Source organism: Pinus tabuliformis, chromosome 7 (genome assembly GCF_031772625.1).
Source record: "Pinus tabuliformis cultivar Carrire ecotype Pingquan chromosome 7, CPIR1, whole genome shotgun sequence".
In the NCBI taxonomy this organism is placed as follows: domain Eukaryota; kingdom Viridiplantae; phylum Streptophyta; class Pinopsida; order Pinales; family Pinaceae; genus Pinus; species Pinus tabuliformis.
Genome location: NC_142293.1, coordinates 110,058,563 through 110,083,148, shown reverse-complemented (window position 1 = coordinate 110,083,148; position 24,586 = coordinate 110,058,563). Strand labels below are relative to the sequence as shown.

Genomic DNA, 24,586 nt, shown 5'->3' with positions numbered 1-24,586 from the left:
TAGTGATAAACGCTTATATTCTTTAGGCCATGGTCTTACACAGCAAATAACGGATCATGTAACTTGACCATTCGGTCAAACAAACGAGCAGCGTAAACAGCACATCCCTAGAGATCCATCATATTATAAACATCACGTAAAACCAATACATCAAAAGGCATACAGGTTAACCCAGAAGCCATTCCTAATGGCCTATAAACATGTACACAAAACAATATGAAGATAGTAACAGTGGCCAGAGAAGTTGAGGCTCACATTAGATCTCATCTAATCCTTCAGATATGAGAAGATTGTGAATACGCAGATACAATGTTTCTTCCAAACCAGATTCATTAAAACAGTATTTACTGAAATGCTTCACACGGAATTTCCATTCACCTTTAGTAGCATTATATGAAACAAATTCCGCCCCTTGCTCTTCTGTCTTTCTCTTGAGCCTTCTCTCAAACTTTTCCACCTCTGCACCCTCAGTGTAGTGTTGACCTGACTTCTTGTCAACACATTTAACATTCAACAAAGTTATTTCTGCAGGTTTGTTTAGTCCCTGACCTGCAGGTGGCTTTTTGCTTTCATCCATGTACACTAGAACCTCGCATTTGTTAAACTGAATAACACTCTCTAAATCTAGACGTCTCACATCAGTTTCCCCAAAAAACTTCACAGAACCATAGCCTCTTCTACCAACCACAAAGTCTTTGACCCGGCGGCAATAACCTGGCTCAGCACGCTCTTTAGCAGCCAATTCCTGTATCTTTGGTTCTGTGTAGTAGTCTGAATGCCGAAGTTTAGGCATAAGGGCTTCAATGTCTGCACCATGCTCATATACTATAGCGGCTTCTCCAGCTCTATGGCCAGAAATTGAAATATAACCATTTCCTCTATGATTATGCTCCTCATGAAGACCATTCTGCCTTGAAGTGGATTTTACGTTGGCATCAGCTGGCTTTGATGATAGTGGGTTATTCTGAAGAGTTGTATCCTCGCCACCACATGACCAGTCGTCAACATTGTCTGGAAAACAAGAGAATCCAATACAAAAATAAGTCAACAAATCTCCAACTCGTAAACTCAAAAAAAAAAGTTAACAGGGTCAAATAATCAAGATTAAAAAAATAATGGCTAGACAGGTAACCTTCAGGCTCTTGTGTAAATGCCTTCTCAAATGATGATGCCCCATTTTTACCATCTGCTGTTGTTCCTGAGATACAGAACAAAGTATTTCAAATTCAGATAGTGGATACATCAAACACTGAAAAAATGCACGAACATTGTTATAGCATCTCAGTCCTTAATAAGTTAATCAAAACCAAGCAAATAACAGTGAATTGAGCATCAAGAATACTAGGCTAAGTTTAACCGGCATCAAAATTACAGGCCCACTGTCAGTTCAATTCAGAAGCATACAAATTACATGTCAATTATTGTCAAAACTAATGGGAGCAACGCCGTATGTTTCTAAAAACAATTCCTGAGATCTCACCATTATCATTAATAGGTATAGCCATTTCCTTCATGTTTGCTGTTGGCTTGCATGCAGCAGATGAAGGAGATTGATCAGGCTGCTGAATAAAAAGAGCCCTTGGGTTTTCCCTTGGGATGAACATGGCATCTGCCTTTGGAGTGCTAGGCGCTTCTTCACTATCACTGAAAAACGATACCTACATTGCAGCAATGGAGCCAAATTGGTGAATAAACCAGCACACAGTGCAAACTAGATATCTTATGCATTTTGAAGTATCTTGTAGATGTGTGAAAACAAGAAAAATGTGATAACCATTCATTGTTGTTGAATAACCTTGGGACTATCCTTCTTAGGATTGTATCTACGCGAATGCATGCGGATCCTTGACCTTTGAGTTACATGCCTTGGAGTCAACAGAGATGTTGTCCTTACTTGAACAGGTTTTTCATTAACCTACCCATGTCAATTTGTCAAAAACAGAAATCAAAACCAACTGAAAGACAACAGATGATGTTACCAGATGCATAAGACAACTTCATTTCACAAAACAAGAGAATAATTAAAACATCGGTTCCACACTCACAGGCAAACTAGATATCCCATACTGAACGGAAGGAGAAGATCCCCCACTTCGTCCAATAGACATCTGAGGCATTGCAGGAAGAGTTCCAAATGGATTTGTTACAGGTTGTGGTGTAGTAACCATTATATTCTGCTGAGTGCTGCAACAAAAGGAAGGAAGTGCTCTATAAGAAGAGAAAAAGTTACCAAAAACATGAATCTCATATTCATATGAAATAGAAACGAGAATATAATTGTAGTTCTCACGGTTGTCCAAAAGTGCTCTGCCCAAAAGCTGGAGTTGATACGCCACCAAAACCACCAGAAGCAGCTAATGAAGTGCAGAAAAGATACACATCCCATGTCAAATCTTGTAACCTAATACAAATTCCATTGATAGTGAAAGATAAATCCAACTAATAGAATTGGAATATCTATACTTGGCAATAATCATCATTAACATACCTGGTTGCGACTGGCCAAAATTACCAAATGAAAATGCACCCTGTGTCTGGGCAGGGTTGGACGTTTGGAAGCCATTGAACAGGGAAGGCTGCAGTTCATACCAATCAAATATCAAAACACAAGCTCCACAAAAGACATCACGTACAACAAAGAATCGTTATATAGACTTAAGACACACATTACAGAATGCCTAATGAGCTGAATATAATGCTCTGGGCATCTCATTAGAGGAATATGATATTTCAAACTGCAATACAGTATAGCTCATAGCCTCATACAATGGCAAACATTAGAAAAACTGAAACATACAGTTGTCTGTACAAGGCCTGCTGGCTTGCTCTGTGACAGCATTGATGACGTGCTGCTAGAAAACAGGTTGCTCCCAAAAGCAGGAGTGCTTTGGCCAAAAGCTGTTGTTGACTGTCCAAATGCTGGTGTGGACTGGCCAAAAGCTGGAGTTGACTGTCCAAAAGCTGGAGTTGACTGGCCAAAAGCTGGAGTTGACTGGCCAAATGCTGGTGTGGATTGTCCAAATGCCGGCGTGGAAGATTGAAACAATCCAGATGACTGAGTACTTCCAAAAGGTGTTGTTGATCCGAATGCAGGAGCTGACCCTAATGATGGGGTTGAACCAAAAAGAGATGCAGTTTGAGATGGTTGACCAAAGGGTGATGAACCAAATGCAGGTGTGCTTGACGCTCCAAAAGGAGTTGAAGAAGATGGCCCTCCAAAGGCTGATGTTGTTGAAGATCCAAAAAGAGATGGAGCTGAAGAAGCTGTCCCAAAAGGGGTGGATGAGGAGGTCGCTCCAAACGGTGAATTAAATGCAGAACCTGATGAAGATGCAAATGTGCTACCACCAAATCCAGGTGGTTTATTACCAAAAGGACTGGAAGACGATGTAGCCGAAAAAGGATTTGCAGCAGATGCTTGACCAAAGGCAGGTGTTGTTTGACCAAAAGAAGGTGTTGTTTGACCAAAAGAAGGTGTTGTTTGACCAAAGGGATTAGACTGTCCTGGCTGGGAAAAGATACCGCCCCCTGCAGGTTGTTGGCTTGCCGGATTTGGGCCACCTAGAAAACAGAAATTCAACAATCTATCAGTAATTAGCGTGTAAATCTAAAGCAATAACATGCCAAAAAAAACACATTCTTACAGATGATAATAATTAATAAGAATCTTTTTCCACTACCTTTGTCTCCCAATTGATAATCCTCCCATCTTAATTCTTCATGACTTTTATCCTTGTATTGTTGCATAGCAGATATGGAAATAAGTTTCCCCGGTACCTGACCACCTACAGTCTCTGCCTCATTTGTACTTGTATAAGGTGCCACTCTACTACCTCCGCGCTGTCCACCAAAGGTAGTTTGTCCAAATCCCGGGCTGCCAAATGTTGGAGTTGTTGACTGAGCTCCTGTAGAAAAGAAATGAACAAGATGTAAGAATATGCAAAAGAAATTCCAAATATGACCAAAAGCAGTTGGGTAAAGGGAATGAACATACAACACAAATTCAATCAAAAATATGAAATATTAGAGCATTAACAAGAGCATTCAAAAATTATAATGCAAAAAAGGAGAGGCTTCCAGAAAGTTCTCACCAAAAGCCGAACTCTGACCAAAAGGAGATGGAGTGCTTCCGAATGTTGTGTTGCTCCCAAATGCTGGAGTAGATGCTGCACCAAATGCTGGAGCCGATTGACCAAAAGCTGTAGTGCTTCCAAAACCAAAGGAAGGAGTACTGGAAGCCCCAAAAGATGGAGTACTGGAAGCCCCAAAAGCTGGAGTACTGGAAGCCCCAAAGGCAGGTGAATTTGTTGACCCAAATGCAGGGGTTGTGGTACCAAATGCAGGCGTAGAAGTAGATCCAAATGCAGGTGTGCTAGTTGAACCAAAAGCAGGTTGACTGCTTGCACCAAAAAGTTGACTCCCAAAAGCTGGCTGTGACTGTCCAAAAGTGCTTCCAAAAGGACTTGATTGAGCAGGACTTGGTGATCCAAATCCTCCAAATGCAGGCTTTTGTCCAAATGTAGATGTTCCTGCTATGAAAATTTATAGTCAGAAAACATACAATGATGGCTTCATGACTGAGATGCTTCACAGCCCTAATTTATAATTATTCATCTTGTAATTAACTTGAAGCCCCAATTGACATGACTGCAAATATAAACAACATGCATGACATGTTTTCAATCCACCATGATTTTTTCTTCACGTGATGATTGAATGAAAACAGCAAAGCTAAATATTATGCCATTAATGATCCCTAAACCATCTGAAGTTTGAACCAACTATGGGTAAAAGGCTAAATTACAGCGATGAAAATATGTTAATTTTAGGCAACAATGGTGTGTTCTATGCTTTCGAGCAATTTTACTTCAATTTCTATATTAGCCCAATATCAATATCCAGTTTAGCAATCACATCAACATGATAGTAAAATGCAGATGAAACATAAACAGAAACAATAGAAGACAAGAGGACACAAAATGTGGCACCAGCCAAGGACAAACCCCAATGTGGGAAAACCCTTGATAAATTCTTCTTATAGTCTTCAATAGTTCAGCAAAGAGAGATAGCAAAATTTACAAATCTGATAATTTATAACAGCAGCAAAAGAGCCCTAACCAGAAAAGTCAACGCTGGTCAATAGGGCAGATTTGACCTTCAACAAATTGGTCAACTTCAGTCAACTTTGGCCTCCAAACAAGATGAATCAGCCCTCAAAACGGTCCAAAATCAGCCCACTCAAAATCTGGTCAAATAGTCAACCTACAGTCAGCCCTATCTGCAGTCAACATTGGTCAAAGTCGAAGGCTTACCTCAATTTTTGTGCCCAGAAATGCAGCCTGCTGGGACAGAGTTTATCCACCAAATAATACAGTCAAAAATGGTCAATGCATTCCAAAAACAGTCTCTGAAATTCGGTCAACCTTGGCCAACACCCAGAACAGAAAATTGCCCCTTTCCTTTGCACATGTGGAGAGATATGCTGCCCAGAAATGCGTACCCAATCAGATGAGGAGAGAGAGATGTGAGAAGATGAGTGTGTCCAAATGAGGCTAAGGCATCATGTATTTATAGAAAACGTTGAGGATGAATAGACATGACTGTTGGGCTTTTGAATCTACATAAGTTTGTTGCCCAACCTTGACAATTTGTCCGTAATCAAAATTAATTCATAACTTCATTTGTACATGTCAGAATCGGATGATGTCTAGATCAATCCTACACCACTCAAAGAGAGGAATCCAAGAAAAATATCAATTGTCATAAATAATATGACCCATGTGGCGTTTGGCCCTAGTTGCCAACTTTAACACTCCCTCTCAACTAGGGAGAACTCCACCTACTAATCCATCTGCCAATCTGTACTATCTCCGCCATCAATGCACTGCTTTGCATTGCTGAACTATGAAGAAGAAGAAGTGATCGAGAATGTATCATACCATTCTCTACTGACCCGAAGTCAGTCCCAAATAATAGTGTGTCTCATGCCACTCTTAGTGACCTGAAGTCAATTCCCATTGATCCCAAATCAATATCGGTCATCCAGCATAGGGAGTACAGTAGTAAACGATGCGTCCATCGGTAGTACTATGGTCCCTATCCTCATTTCCCTACTCGTTGGCCAAATGAGAGGTACTTCCCATGAGTCCCACACTGCATGTGTAACGCCATGGCGACTTGGGCAGAGGCGCGCCTTCACTTGGCGGGCGACCCGGGTGGGCGACCCGTGCACGACGGGCGGGCGACCCAGACGGGCAACCCATGGGCGAACCGCGGGCGACCCGTGCACGACGAGCAGGCGCCCCGGGCGCCGCGACCCGTGCACGGCGAGCAATGAACAGTTGGGCGAGCTGCGACATACAGCGGACAAGGGCGAGTTGCGGACGAGCTGCAGCAAGTTAGGACGCGGATGCAGCTACCCGACTCGGCGAACAGGTTGACAGTTGAGGCTCGGGCGAGCTGAAACGAAAGGGCGACCCGAGGGCGACCTGCGCCAGATGGGCGGGCGACCCGTGGGCGGCCCGCGCCCGATGGGCGGACCACCGAACAGCGAACATGGCGACAGCACGATATGGACGCGAGTGGGTTCGACGAGGGCGTGGCACGGTTGGACAGCGTAGATGTGTGCAAAGGGAGGGCGACCCGGGCGGGCGCCCCTCCATACGGCGGACGGACAGAACGCGACCACAACCGGGCGATGTGCGACAAGAAACGACAGTGCGACGACGACGGGCGACATGCGACAAAGGGCGGACAGCGTGCGACGTTCATACGAGCCGGCTGCGACGTTTTGGGAGCACATACATAACACTTGGAAAATAATGCGACGGAGTTGCAGAACTTTATAAGGGCGTAGGGAGGCCTTGCCCTTAGGCAAGGGCCGACCTACTAAAAAGTAAAGTATGGGCTCCAACGTATGTATTATGGGGGTCGGCCTAAGAGCTGACACCCCTTCATCAAAGAGTTGAGATGGCTATATATTCAAGGCGCAGAAGGCTCATTTGGCAACAAGCACTTCGCTCTCCTCTTGTATTCGATCTGAAATAAAGGGGACGCAGAGAAGTGCGCATCTCTCATGCGCATAAGAGAATAAGTGCGCAGATTTTACCGGGGATTGGTTCAAGGACGACGGTTCACGGTGAAGGACAGTTTGGTGCAGAATTGGTTTGGTGGAGTTTTGGAGGCTCAGGTGAGCTCGCTCCTACCAAAGGTGATTGGTATCGAATTGTAAAAGGCTTCCTTGCCTCGTTGTAATTATTCTAAGTGTTGGTCGTGGACTTGCCCGGCACACTTATGTGTATGTATTATTGAAAAGGTTTCATAATATATTATTTGGGTGGACTCGTTCGGGAGTTGCCCCTCCCTATATGATTATGTGCAATTGTTATGTTCACGGTTTAATTGCATGTTGATTATATATGTGAATGAAGATTAATGCATTTTACTTAATTGAGAAGATGAAATTAAGTATGTTTATGTGAAAGGCGTAGTCCATATGTACAAGTATTAACAAAAAGAAAGTACACGGTGGGGACGCACCCCGCCGGGCACGGTCAAAAAAATTGCCGTAGGCTTGGGGGCGTGACAGGTGGTATCAGAGCAGGGTTGCTCGTGAAGACTTGGACAGGTTCTTACAGATGAATGGTTGAGACTAGGTCGCAGAAGAAGATGGCATCTAATTCTCAAGCCGGGTCTAGCCATACAATGAAGGACGTCATGAAGGATTCTACTCTTGGGTTCATGGAAAAAGTAATTGAACGGATGGAGACTTTAGAGACTTCTTGGAACCAGGATGTGGACTCTCTTACTAAGGAGCGAGAAGCCATCTCAAAGGTCAGGGAAGAACTTGAAGAACTCCGAACACAAAACGATGAGCTCAAAGCACAATGTGAGTACAATGATCTTATGTGTACTCGGTTGGAAGAAAGGGTTGGAGAGGTTGAAAAATCAAGGGATCAAGGTCTTGCTGAGATCGTGAACTTGAAAGGAACTCTTGACAAGGTAAATAAAGCTCTTGATGATGCCAAAGATGAGATTGCGGTATTGAAGAGGGCCGTGAGACACAACTCAGGTGGAGGAGTGCCTCATGTGAAGGTCAAAGAACCGGAATCTTACGATGGTACCAGGAATGCAGCAACACTTGGCAACTTTCTATGGGATATGGAACAGTACTTGGAACAGTTGAGTCTACCCGATGGGGAGACACAAGTCAAGGTAGTTGCTCAATTCCTAACAAAAGATGCTAAGATGTGGTGGCGAAGGAGAGTGGATCAGATTATCAATGGTAATGCTGATGACATCACTTCGTGGAGTGACATGAAAAAGGCTTTGCAGACTCATTTCAGTCCCCAGGACAAAACATGTGAAGCAAGGACAAAGATTAAGTACATCAAACAAACTGGAAGCTTACAAGCATATCAGCGAGAGTTTTCAAGTGCAGCTCTGGAACTTCCTGACATGGCGGAAAGGGACAAGGTATTCAATTTCATTATTGGGTTGAAACCTTGGGCACGCAATGAGGTGAAGAGGCAGAAGATCAGAACACTTGAGGAGGCTTTTGCTGCAGTTGACAGGTTGGTGGATCACTACGATGAGACTTCTAATGAGAAAAGGAAGTCCGATAAGCCAAAAGAAAAGAAGAAGGATGATGATTCGAAATAAGATGATGGTCCAAAGGCAAAGAAGCCTTTGAAGTGTTTCTTGTGTGCGGGACCACATGTGGTGAAGAATTGCCCCTCCAAACCAAAGGTGGCTGCTGCTGCACAATCCGATGATGAGCATGATGAGAATGTTGCGGTAGGAATGATGCAAGTACTAGGAGCCTCTGCTACTACGGAGGCACCTTCTAGGAGGGACCCAGAAAGGAACAGGTTGGAGTATGTTCAGATGAAGGCCGGAGGTGCTGATGTACTCACTATGGTGGATAGTGGTGCTTCACACAACTTCATGAGTGAAGATACTACAAGGAGACTTGGGCTGAAATTTGTACCAGTGAAGGCACAAATGAAGACGGTGAATTCTCCTCCGACAAACATTCTTGGTATAGTTGAAAAGGTGGACACTACTCTTGGTGCATGGACCGGAAAAGTGGACTTCACTATAGTAAGGATTGATGACTATGAGGCCGTATTGGGGATGGAATTCATGAAGCAATATGAGGCCATGGTCGTACAACATTTGAAGAAACTCTTCATTTATGATGGAAGGGAAGATGTGCCCATTGGTGTTCCAACCATTGGTGTGACAAAACCTGATCATAAGTTAGGAGGAATGCAGATGGAGGACAAAGTGAAGGTGGACAAGCGGTTGTCTACGATGGAGGCAAAACTTGTAGAACAATCATTGGTCATTAGATCACTCTCAGATAGCATCTTGGACTTATCAAGAAGGCTAGAGCGGGTGGAGGATGATGATGATGATATCGATGAGGTATATGTGAGGCCAAACATCCAGAAGGAAGATCGGGAAGCATATCTACAAAGGATGGAGGTTGAGGATCCGGACAGATGGATTGAGCTGATTAGTGAGAGAGAGCCACCTGGCTCTTCTCCCTCCACATCTTCTTAGATGACATAGAAGATGGGGCTCATTGTTAAGCTGCTCATGGCAGTGAGCCCTCAAACTTGGTTGAGCAGGTATGGTGATCTTAACATGCTGCAGAAAGATGGGGTTTCCATGGACCTGGGCATGGAATCGTGGAGATAAGTGTTGGCACATGACTAGGATGTGTAACACTTGTTGTTATACATGGGCAGTTGGCACATGGTCGATATTAGTCTTGGTGGAGAGTCACTAAGATGGGATGTTGTCGGGACGACAACGTCTTCAGGTGGAGGAGAGTGTAACGCCCTGGCGACTTGGGTAGAGGCGCGCCTTCACTTTGGGCGCGGGCGACCCGGCACGACGGGCGACCCGTGGGCGACCCGTGCGACGGGACGGGCGGGCGACCCGGCACGGGCAACCCATGGGCGAGCTGCGACATACGGCGAACAAGGGCGAGCTGCGGACGAGCTGCAGCAAGTTAGGACGCGGGTGCAGCTACCCGACTCGGCAAACAGGTTGACAGTTGAGGCTCGGGCGAGCTGAAACGAAAAAGGGCGACCCGCGCCCGATGGGCGGGCGACCCGTGGGCGGCCCACGCCCAATGGGCGGACCACCGAACAGCGAACATGGCGACAGCACGATATGGACGCGAGTGGGTTCGACGAGGGCGTGGCACGGTTGGACAACGTAGATGTGTGCGAAGGGAGGGCGACCCGAGCGGGTGCCCCTCCATACGGCGGACGGACAGAACGCGACCACAACCGGGCGATGTGCGACAGGAAACGGCAGTGCGACGACGACGGGCGATGTGCGACAGGAAACGGCAGTGCGACGACGACGGGCGACATGCGACGAAGGGCGAACAGCGTGCGACGTTCATACGAGCCGGCTGCGATGTTTTGGGAGCACATACATAACACTTGGAAAATAATGCGATGGAGTTGCAGAACTTGATAAGGGCGTAGGGAGGCCTTGCCCTTAGGCAAGGGCCGACCTACTAAAAAGTAAAGTAGGGGCTCCAACGTATGTATTATGGGGGTCGGCCTAAGAGCTGACACCACTTCATCAAAGAGTTGAGATGGCTATATATTCAAGGCGCAGAAGGCTCATTTGGCAACAAGCACTTCGCTCTCCTCTTGTATTCGATCTGAAATAAAGGGGACGCAAAGAAGTGCGCATCTCTCATGCGCATAAGAGAATAAGTGCGCAGATTTTACCGGGGATTGGTTCAAGGACGACGGTTCACGGTGAAGGACAGTTTGGTGCAGAATTGGTTTGGTGGAGTTTTGGAGGCTCGGGTGAGCTCGCTCCTACCAAAGGTGATTGGTATCGAATTGTAAAAGGCTTCCTTGCCTTGTTGTAATTATTCTAAGTGTTGGTCGTGGACTTGCCCGGCACACTTATGTGTATGTATTATTGAAAAGGTTTCATAATATATTATTTGGGCAGACTCGTTCGGGAGTTGCCCCTCCCTATATGATTATGTGCAATTGTTATGTTCACGGTTTAATTGCATGTTGATTATATATGTGAATGAAGATTAATGCATTTTACTTAATTGAGAAGATGAAATTAAGTATGTTTATGTGAAAGGCGTAGTCCATATGTACAAGTATTAACAAAAAGAAAGTACACGGTGGTGCCGCACCCCGCCGGGCACGGTCAAAAAAATTGCCGTAGGCTTGGGGGCGTGACAGCATGGGTAGGATGTCTCATCTGGAGAAGGATGAACCACTCATCCTGCCTACATGTCGCCAAGGGGTATCACAGGGGAAGGCTAAACCACTCACCCTGTACATAGCGAACCACTTGGGGAAGGTTGAACCACTCACCCTATGGTTGCTCACCGGTCCAAAAAGCACCCAAAGCCCCCCGGAGCTCCCAGAGCTCAATGTCCATCTCATTCAGGACCCTCATAAGAGCATCTCTCCATGACTCCAAGTCATTCTCGGAAGGCCAGAAATTTGACCTTCCCCAAGGGCTTTGTCAGAATATCAACGACCATGCCCATAAGTCCCAATGTGATGGAGCCTTACTGCTCCTCATTGTACCATGTCCCGGATAAAGTGGTACCTAATATCTATATGCTTGGAGCGATCATGAAACACGGGATTCTTTGATAATCGAATCCCACTCTGGTTGTCACAAAGGATCACAGTGGTATCCAGCACATGTCCAAATAGCTCATTGAAGAGCTTCCTCAACCAGACTGCTTCACAGTAGGCCATACTAGCAGCTATGTATTTGGCCTCGACAGTGCTCAAGGCAACCTATTTCTGCTTCCTGCTCATCGAAGATATCGAAGCAAAACCCAAGGAAAAACAGCATCCATAAGTGCTCTTGCAATCCACCGCATTGCCATCCCAATCAACATCAAAAATTTGAATAACCATGCAGCCTCACATTTCCAGCAGTGTATCTCAGTCCATGAGTGATTGTGCCCCGAAGATATCTCATAATATTCTTGGCAGCAATCCAATGTATATGATGAGGCTCAACCATGTATTGGCTCAATGTGTTAACTGCAAAACATGTCTGGACGAGAGTTCACCAAGAACATCAGTGCTCCTATGACTTGACGATACTCAGAAGCATTTCCCAATTCAAGTCCAGTAGCACTACCACATAACTTCTTAAAGTTAAGTTCCATCGGGGTAGTCAACGGCTTGCAATCCACCATCCCAAATCTTTCCAATATCTTCACAACATATTTTCCTTGAGATAGGAAAATTTTACCTATCTTTTGCCATACCTCCAACCCTAGAAGTAGTGCATCGGTCCTAGGTCCTTCATCTCAAATTCAAAAGCCAACTCCCTCTTACATTTGTGAATGAGGGGGTCTGCACCTGTTAGAAAGAGGTCATCCACATAAAGTACCAAAATGAAAGGTTTATCATTTTCAACCTTAAAAGTAAAGGTTCGGATCGGCTTCACTTCTAGTGAATCCCAGCTTCATCAAATAGTTATTGATCCTCTCATACCAAGCTCAGAGTGCTTGCTTCAATCCATAGAGAGCTTTCTTCAACCTGCATACATGAGATCCCCGATCATGAACCTCAAACCCCTCGAGTTGTTCCACATAGACTTCCTCTTTGATTGAACCATGCAAGAAAGCGGTCTTGACATCCATCTGATGTAGGTTCCATCCTTGCGAGGCAGCAAGGGCTATAATCGAGCGGATGGTGATGTATCGGGCAACAGATGCAAATATCTCATCGTAATCTACACCTTCCTTTTGAGAGAAGCCTCGAGCAACAAAGCAAGCCTTAAACTTTTCTACTCCATCATCTCCATGCTTGATTTTGTAGAGCCACTTAGAGGTGACAATTGATTTGTCCTGGGGTCTAGGAACCACATCCCAGACATCATTCATCATCATTAACTCGTATTATTCATTCATAGCATCCTTCCATACTTGTTGTTTAACGGCTTCTTCATATGATGAAGGCTCATTTTGAATGATAGTACTCATGGCGGTCAAATATCCTGGATACTTGTTCGGCTTCTTGCTTTCACGAAAAGTCCCCCTTGGTGCAATGTGTCTCTCGGCATCTTCAAGAGTCTCCCTAATCCATGAGGGTCTCCTTTTGGAGGAGGGCTCATGAGGAGGAGGATCAATAAGATCCATAGGTTCATCAACATCAGACATCGTTTCGTCCTCTTTTTCACCTTGATTTCCAGTGTCAACTTCTTTGTCCTTCCTTAGGATAGGAAGGTTGTTGATCTTCCTGAGGGCCATATCTTCATCGAATGTAACATCATGACTTATCTCAACTTCCTTTTAACCAACCACATAAATTCTATATCCCTTGGAATTTTCACTATAGCCCACAAAGATTCCTTTCTTCACAGATGCACCCATTTTGCTTATTTTCTCTTCCAGCACTTGAAAATATATAGGGCTTCCAAAAATTCTTAAATGAGAGACATCGGGTAGACATCGGGTTTCTTACCAATAAACATTTCTCCGGGAGTCTTGGAGTCCAATGCTTGATGAGGGCATCGATTATGAACATACACGACAGTATTTGCAACTTCAACCCATAGAAACTTCAGAAGGCCTTGATCATGAAGCATGGCACGAACAGCTTCTACAATAGAGCAATTCTTCCTTTCAGCCACACCATTACGCTCGGGAGTTATGGCGTTGTAGTCTCCCTCTTAATGCCAACTTCTCTGCAATAATCTTGGAATTCATTGGATTTGTACTCGGTCCCATTATCAATCCTCGATATCTTGATTTTCTTCTCGAATTGGTTTTTGATCAAGGCTTTGAAGTGTCGGAACTAGGTGAACACTTCATCCTTCTTCTTCAAGAAGTAGATCCAGGTCTTGCGAGAATAATCATCCACAAAGGTGAGATAACATAAGTATTCCCCCAAGGAGTTTATGGGCATCATACCAGATATGTCGGAGTGGGTCAATTGGAATATGTCTATGGTCTTGCTATTACTTGAGGGGAATGGTCCCATTGTAAGTTTTCCTTCGGCAAATCCCGAACAAACACCTTCATGCTCTACTTCAAACTCGGGCATACCTTTCACCATCTGTCTCACATCGGGAAGAGCCTTGTAATGAAGATGGGCAAACTTTCGATGCCATAGCTCAAATTGTAGAGATGTGTCACAAGACATGGCTCCCAATGGACTTCCTCCAACTTGATATAAAGCGTCAACCCTAAACCCAAGAGAAAGCATATTTAAAAATTCTTTTCCAAACTCGTACCTTTCCATCGATAAAAGCCACCTTGAATCCTTTGTCTTACATTGCTAAAATGGACACTAGGTTCTTCTTGAAATCGGGTACATATGGTACTTCTTGCAAATGAATAGTGTTACCTTGATTCAATTGAAGGGTAACATTCCCTACTCCCTTCACGGGATAGGTGGCATCGTCTCCAAGGATGATCTCCAAATTTGTCTCATTTTCTATCAGATTAGAGAAGGCTTCCTTGCATCCAGTGAAGTGCCTTGAGGCACCACTATCAATCAGCCAATTTCCCAAAGTGTCCAGAGGAGAGGCAGTGGAGAGGATCGATATAAGATAGTACTCTTTTTGCTTATTGTTAACGACATTGGATTCTTCATAGTTGGAGTTCCTTGATTTCTTGAAAGGTTGACCATTTGCTTGATGTCCCGCATTCCTTTTTCCCTTGCCATTCCTTTGATTATTGTTGTTGAAGTTGCACCTAGAATGATTGTGATCATCATCATGCAATGTGTCCCTTCTATTTGGACACTCCCTTGCATAGTGACCAAACTTATTGCAACCAAAGCATCTTTCCCTTCCTTCCATTTTTGAATCTCGATCTTCCTTGACTCTGCTTCTTTGAACCTGCATTGTTCTTCCTCTTAGCATAAGCAAATAATGCAGTGGGGTTGCTTCTATTAGAAGGCATTTCTTGCTCCAACATTCTTGTTTCTTCTTGAATGCGTCTTGACATCAATTCTTCAAACCCTGAAATTCGACCATTGTTGGGTATAGAGGTTATAAATACATACCACTCAGGTGGGAGTCCTCCAAGGGTGGTGAGAGTAAGTTCCCTATCAGGAATCACTTCTTCAATTGAGAGTAGTTCATTCTTGATCTCAGTAATCCTCAAGAAATAGGATTAAATGTCCTCGTCCTTGCCCTTCTTAATATCCTTCAACTTAGTTTTAAGAAATAAAATTTGATTAGCATTATTAACCTTGAACATGTCGACCAACCTATCGTAGATCTCCTTGGAGGTCTTCAATTCGGAGATGTAGGCCACCAGATGTTTGTCAATGGAATCTCTGATAATCTTCTTCGCTTCAACTTCAGCCCTATCGTACTTGGTCTTCGCAACAACCGGTGCATTTGAAAGAGGTTCAAAGATTTTACCCTGCACATAATCCATCACTTCTTTTTCTTCCAAGGTCAAATCAAGAGACATCTTCCATCCATGATAGTCAGATTTGTCTTCACCTCAGCTCTGATACCATGTTAATTTTAGGCATCAATGGTATGTTCTATTCTTTAGAGCAATTTTACTTCAATTTCTATATTAGCCCAATATCAATATCCAGTTTAGCAATCGCATCAACATGATAGTAAAATGCAGATAGAACATAAACATAAATAGTAGGAGACAAGCCAAGGCAAGAGGACACAAAATGTGGCACCAGCCAAGGACAAACCTCAATGTGGGGAAACCCTTGATCAATTCTTCTTATAGTCTTCAATAGTTCAGCAAAGAGAGATAGTAAAATTTACAAATATGATAATTTATAATAGCAGCAAAAGAGCCCTAACCAAAAAAGTCAACGTTGGTCAACAGGGCAGATTTGACCCTCAACAAATTGGTCAACTTCAGTCAACTTCGGCCTCCAAACAACAAGATGAATCAGCCCTCAAAACAATCAAAATCAACCCAGTCAAAATCTGGTCAAACAATCAACCTGCAGTCAGCCCTAGCTGTAGTGAACGGATTGCCTCAATTTTTGTGCCCAGAAATGTGGCCTGCCGGAACAGAATTTCTCCACCAAAAATCACAGTCAAAGATGGTCAATGCATGGTCAACACAACCCAAAAACAGTCTCTGAAATTCGGTCAAACTTGGTCAACACCCATAACAGAAAATTGCCCCTCTTTCCTTCGCATATGTGGAGAGATATGACTGTTGGGCCTCTGAGCCTACATAAGTTTGCTGGCCAACCTTGACAATTTGTCCATAATGAAAATAAATTCATAACTTCATTTGTACATGTTAGAATCAGATGATCTTTAGATCAATCCTACACCTCTAGGAGAGAGGGATCCAAGAAGAATATCAGCTGTCATAAATAAGATGACCGTGTGGAGTTTGGCTATAGTTGCCAATTTTAACAAAATATCTTCCAAAAAAACACTAAAAGTTCATAAAATATTTTTGCAAAGCAATAATAATCTATTGACAAGGTAATAGAACAAATAAAAGTACCAAGGAACAGATTGGTAGCTTTTTTAATCATTTAATTAAATAGTTTGACAACATTTTCTATTAAATTTGCTACTCAAAACTCAAATTAGATGATACTAAATGGAAATAATAAATGGACAAGTATTAAATCAAAAGTTCATAAAATATTTTTGCAAAGCAATAAGAATCTATTGACAAGGTAATAGAACAAATAAAAGTACAAGGAACAGATTGGTAGCTTTTTCTAATCATTTAATTAAATAGTTTGACAATGTTTTCTATTAAATTTGCTACTCAAAATTCAAACTAGATGATACTAAATGGAAATGATAAATGGACAAATATTAAATTAAAAGACTATCCTAAGGAAGCCAGTGAGATTACCAAAGAGGCAATGGTGAAAGTCTTAATTGAACATATGAGTGGCTTTTCAGTAGAACATATTTTTTATTCAGAAAGTAAGGTAGTAAAAATATTGGATTGCTTATTTTCTATTGAAATTCCAGCCAACACCTTGATATGTTGGTTTTTCAAATCTGAAAGCTAGCTAGTTTTCAGTAATCAGATTAGTAAAATTATGTAACAGTTGAAATCTAAAAATTATAGAACCTACAAACATGAGCTGCTCATACTAGACCAATAAAAATAAAAAATCACTGAAGTCAGAAATTATATTCAATAGTCTAATCAAGGTAGGTAAAGGAAACTTGAGTATGGAAATGGTCATATTTCTTACAAGGTTAGAAGAATTTTATCAACTTGACTGATTTGTTTCCTATTTCAGTCACATGTGAAGACAGAGAAGGCAAAAAGAACATGTTACTAACTGAAAAAATTCACATATGATTTGAGCATATTCATTTAATGGCATTGGTTGGTGTGTTCTAATTTTAGGTCAGACATGTAACAAATAAGCGATTGAAATGAATTTCCCTCTCAATCGTTAAATGGAGTGTCATGTAGATGAATTAGAGTAAATAGATTGAAGAGAGTATCCAGAGGTTCATGCATTTGCCTGATAGAAATGACCCTTGGAGGAAGCGGAAGGCAATTGGGCATTCCATTCATTGTTCCACGTTTTAATTAGTGTCATTCCCAATCCAAAAGTAGTCATAGGCCATCCAAATTTCACACAGATTAAATTTGGACATTGTGATGAGAATTGATTAATGAACTTTTCCATGATTTAATTAGAGTCATTTCCCAATCCAAAAGTAGCCATAGGCCATACAAATTTCACAAATTAAATTTGGACATTATGATGAGATTTGATTAATGAACTCCGCAAAATTGGTATGCTACAAATACTTATCGTTTGTGTTTCTCTTTTGATGTCCTCTCAGACCTGCCTGGTCGATAGGACCTCTTCTCCTAGAATCAGGAGAACACGATTCAAATTTAATCAGAATCTAATCAAAATTTAATCATAATACTGGGTTTTTTATATTATATTTCTATGATTGAACATCTCAAGTTATGAATTTTCCTCTTTTATTATGATTCCAATGGACCAAAATATCTCAAGGGAGTTGTAGCTACAAAAACCATGTTTATTATTTCTAATCAAGGATCTACAACACCGAGGGTTTTTTTAGATAACTGTCACTTTACCTCATTGTGGCGGGCTATCTACCACATTTTTTTGTGCAATATACTTTGCACACAATTGTTTCAATTATCAAACTCTAGAAGCATATTTCAATAACTAAAAAGAAAAGAACGAGAAGCTAACCACCAAATGGAGTAGATGTCGTAGAACCGAATGCGGGTGTCGAAGTTGCACCAAAAGCTGGTGTCGAAGAGGTGCCAAACGCTGGAGAAGAGGTGCCAAACGCTGGAGCAGAAGAAGCCAGTGGCGAGGGAGTCTGTGTGGCTCCAAAAACACCAGTTGCTGTGCCGCCAAACATTGAACTGCCAGTCTGCGCACCAAATGGACTTGTGTTGCCAAAAGGCCTCGGGCTAAATGGATTAGTATTTGTTGCAGTGTTGGTCTGCCCAAATGCTGGCTGTGCTCCAAATGGATTGGAACTTGGTTGTCCAAATGCTGCTCATAGGGATTAAAATCAATCACACCAACGGACAAACTATTGCAAATCATAAAAGGAATGAAAATCGCCAATTGCAATTTGTAAAAATGATGAAAAGCATGAATTGTAAATCACAAAAACAATCAAAACCATGAATTGCAAGTCAAGAATTCCCCAATCCATGAACGTTTCAATAATAGAAAGATTGTCAAATTCCCCCTCCCTAAAAAACCAATAAAAAGCCATGCCCGTTTGCCCTAAATCTACTGAAATCAAACCCCGCTACTCTTCTAAATCTATCATCAAAATTAAACCTAAAAAAACCCTAACTCATCAAATAAGCCACGGAAAAAATTAAACGCGATGCGATACATACGGTTACTTGATCCAAACATTGTGAAATCCGATATTATTCGATCCTGAGACACAAAATCCAATGATTATCAATACGACTCGAATGTTTATCTGATGGCCCTAAAAAGCCACACCCACACGATCCTGAATCACAGTGTAATAAAACAATACACAAAACATTTAATTCTATCAGAGCAAGTTTGATGAGTGCCGTACCTGAAATTTCCAGAAAAAGCCTTAGAAACCCCGATCTGCGCAGCTTTTTCTCTGGATTTAAACTTTCCCACAATTTAGGAAGAGGAATGGGCGCGTTAAGGCAAAGATAAAGGTCGGACTCTTCGAGTGATTCGCAGAGAGCGACTCTGAACAATGAAAAATGTACAGCAGAAGAAGAAGAAAAAGGAAGGGCAGACGAATACAGAAAGCGCAAACCCACCCCGGCTTCTGAGGGTAAGTTAACTTGTGGTTTGAACGCGAGTTATAAATTAACAAGCTCCGTCATGGTGAAATGGGGAAATTTATGAGAGGGGAAAATTAATAATTGCTTTTCAATTTTGGGAAGGGTGGGCGGCGAGTTTTGTGTTGTTTAATCGGAGGCGGCGAATTTTGTGTTTTAAAATCGGGAATTGTAAATGAATTTTACTAAGTTGCATGGGAAACATAAAGATATGTTATTTAATTAAAGATGGTATTTTTAAAAATAACAAAAAGTTATGTGTAAATTATGAAGATAGAGAATAAAGTTTGATTTTTTTTTAGTAAATATTTATTTAAATTTTTCCTAAATTTCCAGAGTAAATCTAAAGTATAGGTTGGGACCAGAGTGGAGTTATGATACTATTTTACTCAAACAATACTATTTTATTTTGGTTTAGTTTTGGTGGTGGGTGTTTTATGGTTTCTTTGTATAGTTTTCTTCTTTACTCTAATGTTTTGTTGATGGCAATCAGTGTTGTTTATGCAATAGTATTTATTAGCTTTGGGTTTTTTGGTTTTTAAATTTATTTTTTTCATGCATGTTTTATAAAGTAAGTGTCGTTTTCTAATGATCTATTATCTGACTTTTTTGTTCTTAATGGTGGTGTGTTTTGTTGTTCTTTGCTCTATGTTTTTTTCTTCCATATTTTTTTGTAGGAATGTGTGTTCTTTGTTGTGTGACATTAGAGCTTATGGCTTTGTGGCGCTAATTTTTGTTCTTTTTTGGAAGCCCTAGTTACAATTTATTACTTTTCTTAATGGTTGGCTTGTAATCGTTATTTAGGGTTTTATTTATGATCTTTCTTTGTTCATTATGGCCTCCACACACCCTTTCAATAGGGATTTTTTTCATAGTTTAAATACCCAATAACATGTCTCCTAGTATGAGTACCATTGTTCTGAGAGGATAATGTTTTTTTGTCTTTAACTATATAATTTTCATATAATCTAAAGCTATCATTTGTGGATCGGCAATTTTAAACCTTGTTTCTAAGGTTTTGTTTTGAATTTTTTTTGGTACTTGTGTATGATGAGCAGATTCCCTTCTCTCTCTCTCTCTCTCTCTCTCTCTCTATATATATATATATATATATGTGTGTGTGTGTGTGTGTGTGTGTGTGTATTAGATTAAGTTTTTTTAATACTCTCTCTCTCTCTCTCATGGGGTGAGACCACCTAAAGGCTATGAGAAGAGTCTTTTCATCCAATTAGACCTCAATAGAAAACCTCTCACATCTCTTTGTAGAGTAGTCTTTGTTGAAGAATGGCAACAAGAAATGCTAAAAATAGCAATTTGGGTACGAGTGCTGGATTGGGCAATAGGGAATGAAAAATGGAAGTGCTAAAAATAGCATTCTATTTTTAGCATTTCAAGATGGATTCCTATTTTAGTCAGTCTCTAGACTAAACATAGGAAGTAAAATTCGAATTTGAACTTAAGCATTGTTTGAAAATAAATTAATTAATTCACCATGAGTTAATTAGTTGTGAAAAATCAAACATGAAGTCTATGTGAGGACATGCAACAGTTTATCCATTAATTGAGGAATTTATCCATCAGTTAAAGAGATAAGGATGAGTTATAATTTGAGTTGTAATTAGTTGGCTCAATTAACTGAGTCAAGTCCAGTTAGATTGATTTAAACAGTTTGTTTAAATTAACGAGAGTTCAGTTAGTTAATGCTTGCATGCATGTAACTACTGTATTTCAGATAACTGAGTATTCACTCATGGATAACTCATGCATGTCAGTTCAGACAAAGACCCAGTTGAGATCAGAGAAGGGATAGTGTACTATCAGTTGGATGAATATTTTTCCTATAAAAGAAGCTCATTCATGATGAGGATTTATCTCCTTCAGGACTGCGTAGTTGGATCAAAGGTTAGTGAGTGTGTGAAGAGGCCAATTCACACAAGTGGCTGCATTGGACCCCAATCAAAATTGCACAAAAAAATAGGAGGCTTGGTGGGCAGACCAGAGGTTAGATAGAGGCCTTTGACTGTTTATGAGCAATAGAGGTATTGCAGAGAGAGCAGGCTAGCTTTTGAGCTGATTCTTTTTGTAATACTGGCTATATTTCCCCTTGTATGATAATACAAAGATGGGGTTTTAGGCTGGTGCTTTCCTCGGGTTATATCTTCTATGTTATGTGTGATTGATTCCTTCTTATCAGTTATATGTGTTCTTATTGATGTTGCTCATGTTCGATTAAGCTTCCGCTAAATTGTTTGTAGAAGTAGATCAAGTGTTTTGCTTTAGTACATTGCATTACCAGGTGATTTACAGTGGGAATTTCTACATGGTATCAGAGCTAGCTGATTTGTAGAAAAATCTACATGGTATCAGAGCTAGCTGATTTGTAGAAAAATCTACATGGTATCAGAACACGGGTGATCAAGGAAGAACAATATACAAGAAGGGAGAATTTGAAGTTTGTGATTCATGAATATAGAAATCGAGTTCTTATCACATCTCTATTTCACCTATGGCATTCTCTGGTTTGAGACTCGAATATGCCCTTGATGGTAGTTCGAATTATATAGCCTGGAAGGATTGCATGGAAGCAGTACTAGAGGATAACGGTCTAAAGGACTTCATTGATCAAGAAGTCCTCAAGCCGACTGGTGCTGTTGAATTGGCTGAATGGAAGAAATGTGTGGTTAAAGCAAGGAGAATCCTTCTAGAGGGAGTTCGAGATCACATAGTCTCGAGTCTCCATGGGAAGGAGACACCGTTTTTGCAGCGATCAGTGGAAGCTGGCACTGAAAGATAAGCTTCGAAAGATCAAGTGTGAAAAGGGTGACACGATCTCTATGTACCTGAACAAGCTCACCTCATGCAGGGATGAGCTTGGAAGTGTAGGGATCGTGACAGCCGATGATGACATGGTGAGTCTTGCACTCCTCGGTCTTCCTAAGAGTTGGCATATCTACCATGACTCGGTTAATGGAAGAGAGAAACTACCAAATTGGGAACAACTTTGGTCAGATTTGATGCAGGAGGAGATAAGAAGAAGCACCAAAGATGGTTCTTCATCCATGGAGGATGAAGAAAATTGTGTCGTAGCGAGTAAGGCGAAGAAGAGGAAGGAGAAGATTTCTTTTTCCGAATCCATTTCTTCCCATGGTGGGAAGAAGTTTGACAAATCGAAAGTGTGATGCTTTCGTTTTCATGAGGTGGGCCATTTTTCTACAAATTTTCCACTGAGGAAATCCAAGAAGGGATCCGCGGAAGGATCAAAAGGTGAGGCACTTGCTTCACAGTTCGAGTAGGATTTCACACTCTTCGCATGCATGGTTTCATCCATGGTGGGAAGTGGTTGGTTTCTTGGCAGTGGAGCTTCTTTCCACATGTCCGACGACAAGAGTTTGTTCAGTACATTGGAGGAGAAAGATCTCCAGATACTCATAGCGATGGGTAATGATGAAAAGTATAGTGTCTCAGGTGTAAGCACGGTTATTTTTCAGAGGGAGCATGGAGCTCGCCTTACCTTGACCGATGTTAAGTATGTACCAGGACTGAAGAGAAACTTGGTGTCGATCGCAATGCTGGAAGATAGAGGCTATGATGTAGTCTTCAGTAAGGGAAAGGTTTTCCTTAGACACATCATCACTAGACAGGTGAAGCAGATTGGTTCACGGGTCAAGAACCTATATGCTCTTGAGGTTGAAGGTGCATGCAAAGCCTTGAGTAGCAAGGCAACTGATGGAGACTTGGTGGTTGAGAGGGAGAGTATATTACCTCTCAACATGCAGTGCCAGAAGAAGTCTCAGACGATTGTGGAGGAGCCACGATTGGTGCAGCAGCTTCAGGAGGTTGTGGAGCAGCCACAACAGGGGAAGCTGAGAGGAGATCGAGTAGAGACATCTACTCATGCAGAGACCTCCATTAGGGGGGAATTTTGAACCAAGTGTGCAGAGGGATCACATGCATCCATACCTCCAAGTAGGAGGTCGGGGCGATGTGGAGTGATCGTCCCAAAAAGGAGAGGCAGGATCCTTGAGGTACCCAACCTCTTTGATTTGACTTTGCTACAAGAGCCCCGATGAGGAGTAGCAGGACTGACTGATTGGGTAGAGACAGATGTGGAGGAGCAGCGGAGAGAGCTACAGTGTAGGAATTCCAAGACAGCGTAGAGTTAGTAGGCTGCAGCAAGGCGAGAGGCACAAGTGTGTTGCACCAGTGCAGGATGGCACAAAGAGGTGTGCAACGATGCGAGATGCATGGAGATGTTGTAGTAGCGCAGAGGTCAGAGAGGGAGCACTTGTCAGCAGCAGGTAGAGCTTCAGCATTAGAGTATGTTTCTAGCCCAACAGAGAGGTCAGTTGGGAGTTTTTTTTTGTTCCGAGAGTTGCTAGAGCAACCACACTTGGTAGAAGTGTTGCATGCAGAACATTTCGAAGGTACAAGATCAGGTTCGAGAGGAAGCCTTTCTTGTTAAGAGGGATTGTTGAAAAATGGCAACAAGAGATGCTAAAAATAACAGTTTGGGTACCAGTGCTGGATTGGGCAACAGGGAACGAAAAATGGAAGTGCTAAAAATAACATCCTATTTTTAGCAGTTCATGATGGGTTCCTATTTTAGTCAGTCCCTAGACTAAGCATAGGAAGTAAAATTCGAATTTGAACTTAACAGTTGTTTGAAAATAAATTAATTAATTCACCATGAGTTAATTAGTTGTGAAAAATCAAACATGAAGTCTATGTGAGGACATGCGACAGTTTATCCATTAATTGAGGAATTTATCCATCAGTTAAAGAAATAAGGATGAGTTATAATTTGAGTTGTAATTAGTTGGCTTAGTTAACTGAGTCAAGTCCAGTTAGATTGATTTAAATGGTTTGTTTAAATTAATGAGAGTTCAGTTAGTTAATGCTTGCGTGCATGTAACTATTGTATTTCAGATAACTGAGTATTCACTCATGGATAACTCATGCATGTCAGTTCAGACAAACACCCAGTTGAGATCTGAGAAGGGACAGTGTACTATTAGTTGGATGAATATTTTTCTTATAAAGGAAGCTCATCCATTATGAGGATTTATCTCCTTCAGGACTGCGTAGTTAGATCAGAGGTTAGTGAGTGTGTGAAGAGGCCAATTCACACAAGTGGTTGCACTGGACCCCAATCAAAATTGCACAAAGAAATAGGAGGCTTGGAGGGCAGACCAGAGGTTAAATAGAGGCCTTTGACTGTCTATGAGCAGCAGAGGTATTGCAGAGAGAGCAGGATAGCTTTTGAGTTGATTCTTTTTGTAATAC

At 41.8% G+C, this 24,586-nt stretch overlaps 1 protein-coding gene across 2 annotated transcripts; it reads right to left on the bottom strand.

Moving 5' to 3' along the window:
• Positions 1–19,337, bottom strand: LOC149245529 (Nucleoporin autopeptidase). 2 transcript variants are annotated; one of them, XM_089457793.1, is made up of 13 exons: positions 19,063–19,337; positions 18,869–18,911; positions 18,198–18,509; positions 4,092–4,532; positions 3,681–3,905; positions 2,798–3,561; positions 2,489–2,576; positions 2,291–2,354; positions 2,046–2,184; positions 1,796–1,915; positions 1,481–1,658; positions 1,133–1,198; positions 1–1,011 (listed from the first exon to the last, which is right to left on the bottom strand). In XM_089457793.1, the coding sequence occupies exons 2-13, from the start codon at positions 18,885–18,887 to the stop codon at positions 257–259; spliced, it is 3,171 nt and encodes a 1,056-aa protein (XP_089313919.1). In that variant the 5' UTR covers positions 18,888–18,911; positions 19,063–19,337; the 3' UTR covers positions 1–256. The 2 variants fall into 2 exon arrangements, with proteins under 2 accessions (XP_089313919.1, XP_089313920.1); XM_089457794.1 differs by having other exon boundaries at positions 4,092–4,529; positions 19,063–19,336.
• Positions 19,338–24,586: the final 5,249 nt, after the last annotated feature.

Coding starts and splice junctions, on each gene's coding strand:
- LOC149245529 (XM_089457793.1), bottom strand. Junction 1,916..2,045: donor ATGGGATATCTAGTTTGCCT/GTGAGTGTGGAA, acceptor TGACATGGGTAG/GTTAATGAAAAACCTGTTCA. Junction 1,012..1,132: donor ATTTACACAAGAGCCTGAAG/GTTACCTGTCTA, acceptor CTTGTTTTCCAG/ACAATGTTGACGACTGGTCA.